General features: G+C 39.6%; 1 protein-coding gene across 4 annotated transcripts in view; it reads right to left on the bottom strand.

Moving 5' to 3' along the window:
* The window catches only part of CEP162 (centrosomal protein 162), a 93,668-nt gene that overhangs the window by 79,807 nt on the left and 1,120 nt on the right, over nucleotides 1–12,741 (bottom strand). The window contains exons 1-3 of one of the 4 annotated variants that reach the window (XM_055535570.1): nucleotides 12,589–12,731; nucleotides 10,931–11,046; nucleotides 2,042–2,153 (exon numbers count right to left, since the gene is read on the bottom strand). In XM_055535570.1, the coding sequence (XP_055391545.1) occupies nucleotides 2,042–2,153; nucleotides 10,931–10,987 (169 nt within the window). In that variant the 5' untranslated portion in view covers nucleotides 10,988–11,046; nucleotides 12,589–12,731. Of the gene's footprint in view, nucleotides 1–2,041; nucleotides 2,154–2,453; nucleotides 2,595–10,930; nucleotides 11,047–11,492; nucleotides 11,593–12,588; nucleotides 12,732–12,741 lie in introns of those variants that run through there. The other 3 variants (XM_055535571.1, XM_055535569.1, XM_055535572.1) reach the window with 3 other exon arrangements.

Here is a 12,741-nt window from a genome sequence, read left to right as displayed (position 1 = left end):
ATCTACGGAAAAATACACTGAATTTTTCAATAAGACAATTCCTTACTGTAAAGTGTTAAAAAGAACAGAGAAATGACTATTAAATTTTAAGATTTACTTATTAAATATTTATTATTTACTGTTGAGGGTCAAGGAGTACAAGGAAAAAGAACTATAGAAATCCTATCAGTTCATAAAATAGTGTTTAAAGATCCACAGATTCTGTTATCACAGTTACTTAACAGAGGTACCCTGGGGATCCTTATGAATTCGCCAGTATCACATATACTAGCTATAATGCAGGAAACAGGCAAGGGAGCAATTTTTCCATTGTAAAATGTGACTAGGAAAAGTTCTGGGAGAGGTATAAGCATGTGCTAGACAGGATCAATAATGAGTTCTTTACCATTAAGACAATGGTATTTGTTTTTTTTACTGTTATTAACAGACAGTGATACCAAAATCAACAGATCTATTAAAATCTTCCAAATGCAATGACATTAATACACAGAGTATCTTATTAAATCACCTTAAATCAATTTACCATTAAACATAACATATAAATGTACCTATATTATTCACCATCTAAAACTAAGTAATTATAAATTATTTGAATGTAATATAATCTGATAATGCAGAAATACAGAGTCTCAATTATATAACAAATATAAAGTTATTTAATATGAAAATCAATGCAAACTTAAAATTCACTATTTTCCTTACATATTTATCTTGAGTTGGCCAAAAGGTTCATTTGATTTTTTCCCAAAAATGGCTCTAGTAGAGCTTAGTTGTCCTTAACTTCATTAGAAAAAGTTTTGTTGGATTATATTGTGACAGCTGGCATATCAGGGTGCATTAAAAAAAAACCTTACCAAAACTGGTGAATTGTTGCATATCCATTTTAATACTGAAGATGGAAGAAAAAGCAACATATTTGGTGTATCATACTTTTTTATTTCAAGAAAGATAAAAATGCTACTGAAACATAAAAAAAGATTTGTGCAGTGAATGGGGAAGGTGTCGTGACTGATCAAACTTTTCAAAAGTGGTTTGTGAAATTTTGTGCTGGAGTTTTCTCGCTGGATGATGCTACATGGTCAGGGAGCCCAGCTGAAGTTGATAGTGATCAAACCGAGAAATTAATTGAGAATAATAAATGTTATACCATGCGGGAAACAGCTGACATACTTAAAATATCCAAGTCAAGCGCTGAAAATCCTTTGCACAAGTTTGGTTACATTAATCACTTTGGGTGCCACATAAGCAAAAAAAAATTCCTGACTGTATTTCCACATGCAATTCTCTACTGAAACATAATAAAAATGGTGCTTTTTAAAATAAATTGTGATGGGTGATGAAAAGCGGATACTGTACAATAATGTGGAACCAAAGAGATTGTGGGGCAAATGAAATGAACCACCACCAACCACACAAGACTGGTCTTCATCCAAAGAAGGGGATGTATATATGGTAGGGATGGAAGGAAGCCTTCTATTATGAGCTCCTTCTGGAAAAACAATTAATTCCAACAAGTACTGATCCCAGTTAGACCAACTAAAGGTAGCACTTGACGAAAAGCGTCCAGAATTAGTCAATATAAATTATATGATCTTCCATCAAGACAACACAAGTTTCTTCAATGACCAGGCAAAAATTATTATAGCTTAGCTGGAAAGTTTTGATTCATCCGCTGTATTTACCAGACACTGTACTTTTGGATGCCCGTTTACTTTGGTCTTTACAAAATTCTCTTAATGGAAAAAATTTCAATTCCCTGGAAGACTGTAAAAGGCACCTGGAACAATTCTTTGCTCGAAAAGATAGCTTGGGGAAGATGGAATGACAAAGTTTTATGAAAAATGGAAGAAGGTAGTGGAACAAAATGGTGAATATGTTGCTCAATAAAGTTCTTGAGGAAAATGAAAAATGTGTCTTTTAGTTTTACTTAAAAAACCAAAGGAACGTTTTGGCCAACCTAAACAGCACAGTAAGAAAATCCAGAATCAAAAGTCTTGTCTGCCCCCTTGTGGTCAAATAATTTAAAATTAGCAGTATTTACCACCACTTTCAAATTCATCTTCAGTCATCCACCATGGCACTGTATCTTTCTTCTTCACTTCTTTAGGTTGTCTAGGTGTTTTATTTGAATTTTCAAAAGAATCATCTGAAAGCTAAATCAGATATAGGCTACTGAATTTTATATTCAAGAATCCCAGATTATCACTGAAAATGTTTCTCTTAGATCTTGACAATTAGTGCTTGTCACAATGATTAATAAACTTTAATGAAAAAAATTTATTTCTCCTTTTCTACCCTTTAGGTCCAAATCTTACTACAATAATAAACTCCTACTCTAAATCCAATCTACCTCCCCTACTCTCAGCCAGTATCTCTCTCTGACTGAGAAAATAAAGACCCTACAGTCAAAACCACCCTTCTTCTCACTCCCTTCACTCTACCACTCGACTCACCTGTTAAGACACTGATTTCCTCTCTCAGAAGAGAAATTCTTTTCTCCACTCCAAGGAGAACCTGCAGAGGGGCCCACTTCCCTCCTCACCAGGCTCTTACCAGGTAATCCTACTGCATCTCTGTCTCACTCCCTCCTCAATCTCCCACCCCTCCTTCCCTCAGGTTATTAAACCTGCTCATTGCTGCATCCCCAGGGCCAAGCACAGCACCTGCCATAATCGTAGGATAAAAGAATGAACATTCAAGTCTCCTCTAATTAGAAAAAGGCTTCTCAGGTGGTTCAGCGGTGAAGAATGCCCCTGCCAATGGAAGAGACGTGGGTTTGATCCCTGGGTTGGGAAGATCCCCTGAAGAAGGAAATGGCAACCCACTTCAGTATTCAAGCCTGGAAAATTCCTTGGACAGAGGAGCCTGGCAGGCTACAGTACATGGGATCACAAGAGTCAGACTAAACAACAAATTAAAAAGCAAACAAAAACAAACGAGAGAGAGGCAGAGGTCCTTAGTCCTATATCTCCCTTTCACTCTACCCATCACTTTTATTTTGTATACATTCTAACTTCTCAAGGTCATTGCTAAACTCCTGAAAGTCTAGCACCCAACCAAAGTAACTCTCCTCAGTCACCAAAGGCCTCCAAAATCCACAAATAAAGAACCACCATCAGCGGTCTCCCTGACAGACCACAGGATTTGACACAGTGACCAACTCTCACTTCCTGAAACTCTCTTCAAGGTCACAGTACCACCTCCTCCAGGATACACCTCATCTCTGTGACCTTTCCTACCAAATCTACTAGCTCTTGGCTCTTCTGCTCTTTTGTTAATACGAAACTTACCCAGAACTCTGCTCTTAGTCCTTTTTACCCTCACTTTAACACACTTCTTCTGGAGAAGAAACTAACATTTATTAATGACTTGCCTGCTCTATGTCAGGATCTATACCCAGGTTATCTCACTCTTCAAACAATCCAGCAGAGATTTACTGATGGGGAAGTAAACTCAGAGAAGTTAAGCAACTTGCCCAGGTTGCTACTGTCAGTAAGTGATAACAGAGCTGGGGTTCAAAACTGGGTTTCCCTGACTGAAACCTGTCCACTTTCTAAGACACTTGTATGGTCCCCCAACTAGGGCAATGGAATGACTTTTTAAATTTTTTAGATGATTACACACACATTTCCACCCGCCAAGCAAACAACTCTACTTCAATGACTTGTAAGAACGCCATTTAAAAATGTTCAAAAAGAACTCACTGTCTTTCCTGACCACCAGAGAGGAAGAGGGGGAGAAGGAAAGAAAGAATACTCTTTACTCCATCTGAATTTTCACAGGATCACTTTCCACTCAGCCTTAAACTTCACTGTCACACTGAAATGTCCCATTTCTCTCTCCTTTCTGTCTCTCCCTGCTTACCCAACTCTGATAACCTGCCTCAGATTCAGTCTTTTCCTTCTAAACTCAGGGCTATGTAAGGGCATGAAAGAAGGACTGCAAGTTCTTGGAGCCAGAGAGATCTGAGTTCAAATTTTAACTTCGAAACAAGTTAGTTTTGTTTATACATCTAGAAAACAGGCAAGGTAACACCGACCTTGCAGGGTTGTGGCAAAGATCATAAAAGAAATGGAGAATGCCCGGGCAGGCACTGTCTAATGCACAGAAGGTATTCTCACTTTCGACAATCCTCCACATTGCTTTCTGGCTACGATCATAAAAATCAAAACACAAAAGCTGGTTCCCCAGTTAACAACAGTGCTGCTGAGGATATGGAGAAACTGGAAGCCTAAAACTACTAATGTACTTCTGATGAGAGAGTAAAATGGTGCAGCCACCTAGAAAACAGTCTGGCAGTTCCTCAAAAGGTTAAATGTTGAGGTTAAACCACATGACCCAGCATTTCCCACCCTCTGGTATATACACGAGAGAAATGAAAACATATCCCCACAAAAATTACATACAAGTATCAGAGCAGCATTATTGATAATTGCCGAAAAGTATAAAGAATGCAAATGTTCATCAATTAATGTCAGTAAACAAAATGTGGCAAGTCCATACAACACAATATTATTCAGCTACAGAAGAGGAATGAGGTACTAATAGATATGACAACATGGATGAACCTTGAAAATGTTAAGTGGCACAAGCTATAAGAAAGATCCACATGAACGTGGGTAGGAAGAGAAGAAAAGAGATCAGGTCAGGGCCTGTTCTCCAGGGAAGGGATACAGAAAAGGAAGGGGATTAAAAGGCTCAGAGACCCACCCTGGGGAGTAAGTGTCTAGAATTACATATTTGGGGCACCAGCCCTGGGGTCTGACACTGGGGACATGAGTCCCCTTAGCTGGTTAGAAAGCCAGTGACAACAGGGCTGTAAGAAACCCAAACTCTGCTTGTGAGGTGTGTGCACACACTTGCTTACTCCCAAAACAAGGTGGAGGAAGCAGACGAAACTGCATGGAACTCTGGCTGCCGTCCTGTAACCACCCTGGAACAAGCCAAACCCCTACTCCAGCCCTGCTTGCTCCAGCTCTGCTCCTCTCTAGGGAAAGATGACAATGCTAGGAGAGGGAAGTGTACGCACAGGGCACAGAACCAGCTGGGACCCAGCCTGCAGGGCTTCTGCTCCAGCAACTTGGGACCCACTCCCACCCTCATAGGGTGGTGTTTGTCACTGAGCAGAGAAGCAGCCCCGGCTGACACCTGGCTCTGGCCTAAGCACCTTCATCTCTAGTCCCATTGCCTACCAAAACGATAGCCATCAGCACACCCTGGAGAAAGACATGACTCCTGTTTATGTCAGATCCAGCTCTCCCATCAAAGCCACAGGGCACACAGACTGTATAGGGACGCTCCCACAAAGGGACACCCCTTCAAGATGGGGATAGGTAACTGTTTCACCTAATTTCATAGAGATGGAGAAAGTTAAACAAAATGAGAAGACAGAGGAATTTGCTTCAAACAAAAGAACAAAAACTAAAACTAAAACAGAGATAAACAATTTACCAGATAAGAGTTCAAAGCATTAGTAATAAGATTAAATTAGAAAAATGAATAGATGAACACAGTGAGAATTTTGACGAGAAACTAGAAAATATAAAAGAACCAATTAGATCTGAAGACTAGAACTATAATGAAAAACACACTAGAATGAATTAACAGCAGAATTTAGAGGACAGAATAATCAAACAGGGAAAAGAAAAACAAATTTAAAAAATGAAAACAATTTAAGGGACCTCTGAGACATCATTAAGTATACCAATATTCATATTATAGGGGTCCCAGGTGGAGAAGTCAGAGAGAAAGGAGTTGAAAATCTATTTGATGAAATTATGGCTGAAAACTTCCTGAACCTGAGAGAGAGAGAGAGAGAGAAGTCGCTCAGTCATGTCTGACTCTTTGTGACCCCGTGTACTGTAGCCTACCAGGCTCCTCCACCCATGTTATTTTTCAGGCAAGAGTACTGGAGTGGGCTGCCATTTCCTTCTCCAGGGGATCTTCCCAACCCAGGGATCGAACCCAGGTCTCCCACATTGCAAGCAGATGCTTTACCATCTGAGCCAACAGGAAGGCCTCTAGAAGAAGAAGTAAACAAATATCCAGGTATAGGAGGCATGGAGAGTCCCGAACAAAATGAATCCAGATAGACCCACACCAAGACATATCATAACTGAAGCGTTATTAAAATGTTAAAAGCGGAAGAGATTATCCTAAAAGGCAACAACAGAAAAACAAAGGGTCACATACAAGCAAACCACTCCTTCTCCCCTCACCAAGCTATCAGATGATTTTTCTGCAGAAACTCTGGAAGCCAGAAGAGAAAGACGTAACATATTTAAAATGCTAAAAAGGAAAAAACTAAAACCTAGGATACTCTACCCAGCAGGATTATCATTTGGAACTGAAGGACAGATGAAGAACTTCTCAGACAAGCCAAGACTAGAAGAGTTCATCAATACTAAACTGATCCTAAAAGAAACGCTGAAGAGTCTTCTCTCAGTGGAAAAGAAAATGCTGTAAGAAGCAAGCACATATAGGAAAGGGAAAATCTCACTAATTAAGACACATATATAGTAAAGGCTGTGAACCAACCACTTATAATAAATTAAATAAATTAAATATATATATATAAAATAAATAAATTAAAAATAAACTATGGCAAAGATTGAAAAGAAAAATTGTATCATCAACTGTAACTACAATAAAAAGGTAAGGGATAAAAATAAAGATGTAAAATATGACACAAAACACAAAAACACAAAATACTGGAGAGGGGAGGAAAAAAATACAGATCTTTTAGAATTGTTTGAACTTACAATGAATACACAAACACTACAGAGAAAGGAACACAAGCATATCACTAAAGAAAATCATCAAACCACAGGGAAGAAACAAAAGGGAGAAAAGAACAGAGAAGTAGTACAAAACCCAAAAATAAGCAATAGAATGGCAGTGAGAACAAACGTATTGCTTGAAATGTCAATGGACTAAATGCTCCAAAAGACATAGGGTGGCTGATCGAACAACATCAACCAAAAAAGGCCATCTACAGGTTGCTTACAAGAGACTCACTTCAGAGATAAAGACACACAAAAACAAAGTGAGAGGTTGCAAGAAGTTATTTCACATAAATGGAAACAACGAGAAAGCAAGGGTAGCAATACGCATAACAGACAAAATAGACTTTATATCAAAGTCTATAACAAAGACCCAGGGCATTATATAATGATAAAGGGATCAACACAAGAAGAGGACACAACGTTCATTAAAATATATGTACCTAACATAGTGGCTCAGTAGTAGTAGAACCACCTGCAATGCAAGAGACCTGGATTTGATCCCTGGGTCAGGAAGATCCCCTGGAGAAGGAAATAGTAACCCACTCCAGTATTCTCGCCTGGGAAATCCCATGGACAGAGGAGCCTGGTGCATTACAGTCCATGGGGTAGCAAAAGAGTCATACATGACATAGTGACTAAACTACAACAAATATATAAAGCAAATGTTATCAGATATAAATGGACAAAAATAGTCTCTGTGTGTGTTAAAAATCACATCAAAAAGAAAAAAATACATAGGAATAAACTTAACTAAGAAGGTGAAAGATGTGGTGGTTGTTTAGTCGCTAAGTCGTGTCTGACTCCATTCCATGGACTGTAGCCCGCCAGGCTCCTCTGTCCACGGGATTTCCCAGGCAAGAATACTGGAATAGGTTGCCATTTTCTTCTCCAGGGCATCTTCCTGACCCAGGGATCAAACCCCTGTCTCTTACATTAGAGGTGGGTTCTTTACTGCTAAGCCACCTGGGAAGCCCATGAAAGCTATACAGTCTGAAAACTATAAAATACTGATAAAGGAAACTGACTGTGATACAATGAAATAGCAAGATATCTCATGTTCATGAACTGGAAGATTATTATTAAATGTACATACCACCCAAAGCAAGCTACAGACTTAATGTATACCTATCAAAATATGCATGACATTTTTCACAGAACTAGAATAATCCTAAAATTTATATGGAACAATTAAAGACCCTGAATAGCCAAAGCAATCTTGACAAAAAAGCATGAAGCTGGAGGTATTAAGCTCTCTGACCTCAGACTATACTAGAAAGCTCCAGTAATCACAACACTGTGGTATTGGCACAAAAATGACACATCCATCAATAGAACAGAATAGAGAGCCCAGAAATAAACCTATGCATTTATGGTCAATAAATCTACAACAAAGGAAACAAGAATATACAATGGAAAAAAGTCTCTTACTGAAGTAAGTGGTGCTGGAAAAACTGAATAGCTCCATGTAAAACAATAGTTCTCACATATACAAAAAACCTCAAAATAGATTAATGACCTAGTGTAAAACCTGAAACCATAAAGCTCCTAGAAGAAAACATAAACAGAACACTTTGTTATAAATCATAGCTGTTATTTTTTGGGGTCTATCTCCCTAAGGCAAAGGAAACAGAAGCAAAAATAAACAAATGGGACCTAATCAAACTTGAAAGCTTTTGCACAGTAAAGGAAACCATTGACAAAATGAAAAGAACCTACAGAATGGGAAAAAACACCCACATATCATATGTTCAATAAGGGGTAAATATTCAAAATACATCAATGGCTCATGTAACTCAGTATCAAAAATAGAGCAACCTCGCCCCCCCAACCGCGATCTGATTAAAAAATGGGCACAAGATATACACATGGCTAACAGGCACATGAAAAGATGCTCAATGTTACTAATCAGGGAAATGAAACCAAAACTCCAAAGAGATACCACCTCACACCTGTCAGAATGGCTCTGTGCATGCTCAGTTGTGTCTGACTCTGCAACCCTTGTAGCCTGTCAGGCTCCTCTGTCCAAGGGATTCTCCAGGCAAGAATACTGGAGTGGGCTGCCATTTCCTCCTTCAGGGGTTCTTCCTGACTCAGGAATCAAATCCAGGTCTCCTGCATTGGCAGGTGGATTCTTTACCACTGAGCCACCTGTGAAGCCTATCAGAATAGCTACAAATAGCAAATGCTGGTGAGGATGTAGAGCAAGGAGAATCCATGTACACTGTCAGTGGGAATGTACATTGGTGCAGTCACCATGGAAACAGTATGGAGGTTCCTCAAAAGACTAAAAACATTAGTATCATATGATATAATGATTCCCCTCCTGGATATACTCCTGCAACAAAAACACTCATTCGAAAGATAAACGTATCCCAATTTTTCACAGCAGCATTATTTACACTACCAAAGATATGGAAGCAACCTAAGTATTCATTAACAGATGAACGGATAAAGAAGGTGTGGTATACATGTATATATGTCCATCCTAAAGGAGATCAGTCCTGGGTGTTCACTGGAAAGACTAATGCTAAAGCTGAAGCTCCAATACTTGTCTACCCGATGGGAGGAGCTGACTCATTTGAAAAGACCCTGATGCTGGGAAAGATTGAGGGCAGGAGGAAAAGGGGATGACAGAAGATGAGATGGTTGGATGGCATCACCGATTCAATAGACATGGGTTTGGGTGGACTCTAGGAGTTGGTGATGGACAGGAAGGCCTGGTGTGCTGCGGTTGATGGGGTTGCAAAGAGTCGGACATGACTGAGCCGAATTGAAGGTGGAATATTACTCAACCATAAAAAGAATAAAATTTCGTCATTTGAAACAACATGGGTGGACCTGGAGGGTATTGTATTTGGTGGAATAAGTCAGGGTTAACAAGTACTGTATGTTATCACTTCCATGTGGAATCTAAAAAAAGTAAAATGAATGAATGTAACAAAGCAGAAAACAGACGCTCAGATATAGAGAACAAACTAGTGTTACCAGTGGAAAGAGAGAAAGGAAGAGGGGCAAAATAGTGGCAGGGGTAGGGATTAAAAGGTACAAACTACTGTGTTTAAAACAAATAAACTACAAGGATATATCATACAGCACAGGGAATATAGCCAGTACCTCTAAATGGAATATAATCTATGAAAACAGAATCACTATCTGAACTAATATAATGTTGTACATCAACTATACTTCAAATAAAAAAACACAGCCATTATGTCATAGACCATTCATTCTTATGGGAGGCAGAAAACAGAGCTAAAGAAGTAAAATAATGAATGGTTGTAAGCGCAACATGGATAATTAAGTACATTGTATACTAAGAAGGAACCTGATGGCTACATTTTCTTTAACTGGGTCAATAGGGAAAAAACCTCTCTCAGGTAGGATTTTTAAGAAGAGATCTTCACCACCCAGGTAAAGAATGGAGGAAAAGACAGCATTATTGGCATGGAAAGTGAACAGTCATGTACGACTCCTTGTGACCCCATGGAATATACAGCACGCCAGGCTCCTCTGTCCATGGGATTCTCCAGGCAAGAATACTGGAGTGGGTTGCCGTTCCCTTCTCTAGGGGATCTTCCCCACCCAGGGACTGAACCTGCGTCTCCTGCATGGCAGGCAAACTCTTTATCGTCTGAGTCACCAGGGAAGCTCCTAGTATTGGTAGAGTGAACCTAGTAGTTCAAAGCTCCTAACATAAATTGAGTTGGCATATCTGGAGGAGAAAAAAGGCATCACTGGAAAATGGGAAGGAATGGTATAAAGTCAGTGAGGTGGACATACCCAAAGGCACTAAGCGCCAGGAAGCAGTCTGGATTTTATTCTCTACGTGATGGGAAGGAATAGAGTGTTTACAGTGGACGAACAGAGTCTGATTTATGTCACAGACCATGCTGGCTGCAGTGTGGTGAAGGACCACTGGGACAGGAAGTAGAAGCTGTTGCAGTAGCCTAATGAGATAATGGTGCCCTGGATTAGGATGGCTGCAGTGAAAAGGGAGAGAACTAGAGGGATGATAGATATACTCTGGAGACAGGTGACAGAGCCTGATGACTGACTGGCTGTATCTTACAGGTGAAATGGAGAATTGAAGAAATGAGTTTCTGGTGAGACAATTTACAATATAGCTTCTAAAAATATAAACTTACTTCTTTCATGAACTGTTCAAACTCTTCATCCAGCTCTTCTTTGGAATAGTGGGCCATTATCAATACTTTTCACTTTCCAAAGTAAACATTCTGAAGTCTTTACAACATCGGAAACACTAAATGGCAAGAGATAATAAACATCCTTTAAGGAAATCTACATCACATCAAAAAAACAGGCAGACTTGAACTTAAGACATTTTTTAAAATTTATATTTAAATGTAGTTAATTTACAACGTTATGTTAGTTTCAGGGGTTCAGTTACAGTTCAACATTAAAAAAAAAAAAAAAAAAAAAAAAGATGGGCAGAAGACCTAAATAGGCATTTCTCCAAAGACATACAAATGGCCAAAAAGCCCATGAAAAGACACTCAATATCGCTAATTATTAGAGAAATGCAAATCAAAACTATAATGAACTATCACCTCACACTAGTCATAAAGGCCATCATCAAAAAGTCTACAAACACAAAATGCTAGAGAGGGTGGAGAAAAGGGAACCCTCCTACACTATTGATGGTAATGTAAATTGGTGTGGCCACTACGGAGAACAGTATGCAGGTACCTTATAAAAAACCAAAAATATAACTACTGTCTTGCTACATCTCACTGTTCTGTTCGCACCCAGGGTAGGCAAGTCGCCAGCTGTAAGCTGGAAGAAAACTCAAGGAACCCTAGGAACTGCAGACATATTTAGTCTCTCCTGATTGGCACAGCAGACGCAGTGTATTCTGCCCTGGTTGACCCAGGAGACATAGCCATAACCCGGCCATAATGCAGAGGCAAGCAAGGGCTTTTCAGGTGGGGCTTCTATAGGTTATGTGCATGCCCACTGCTATAAGTGATCTCAGCTCTTACATAACCATGTATTTACCAAATGTGGGGTGAGAGAGAGAGGCCCTGGGGTGAGAGCCTGATCACCACCATTTCGGCTAGTTTGCTCTTTCCCTACAACTACCAAATGATCCAGTGATCCCACTCCAAGGCAGGCATTTCTCTTATGATTTAGCATATACGTTCAATCACTGACCAGTAAACTGAATGAGAGATTCCTAATTCATTAATAAAATTGATTTAACAACAGCTTTTACAGTGTGCATTATACTTGAGTTCAGAATTGCATTTTCATTCTTAATATCCAATTATTAGAAAGTGGTCTTCACAATATTTGCTAAATCTATGCATATCTGTGTGTGTGTGTATTAACATCTCTTAAACCAGGGCTTCTCAAGTAAACTTTTAAAAACTAGCATATTCAAAAGACTGTTTCCCTTCTGCAAAGGAAAAGGCAGAGTTCGTGCAGTTTTATCATTCAGCTAATTATCAACCGATATTTAAAAGTTTTGCAAAATACACTGTTTCTGATAGTGGAGACGCTTCCAGATACAAATTTCTGGATTGAGTTATTAAGACTCAGAATCTACCTAAAACAAAGTGGAGTATACAAATTAGAACAAATTAAGCATCTTTTGGAGGGAGGGAAGGTCAACAAAAACTATGCAATGGTGACGCGCAACGCTAAACTCTCTCCAGTCACCCCTCATGAATCCAACTGAGGGTCTGCGCCAACTTATGGACTGTAACTCCTTGAAGCAGCTCCGACCCCAGCTTCCTTTCGTAGAGGCGGGAGGTGTGGAGACTTGGACAACACTTTGGCCAACCTGCGCTGTAACACCTCCTCCCCTCTCTTCTGCATTTCGGTTCTGTTCAGGGTGGCGGCGGTTAACATCTTGGCCCCAAATTCCAGGTTAAAGGCGGATCCCGCCCAGCGAGCACCCGGCCCCAGGAAACGCGAGTCTGGCGCCCGCGAGAAG

This window comes from Bubalus kerabau, chromosome 9, assembly GCF_029407905.1.
Source record: "Bubalus kerabau isolate K-KA32 ecotype Philippines breed swamp buffalo chromosome 9, PCC_UOA_SB_1v2, whole genome shotgun sequence".
NCBI lineage: Eukaryota > Metazoa > Chordata > Mammalia > Artiodactyla > Bovidae > Bubalus > Bubalus kerabau.
This window is presented reverse-complemented; position numbering and strand designations above follow the sequence as displayed.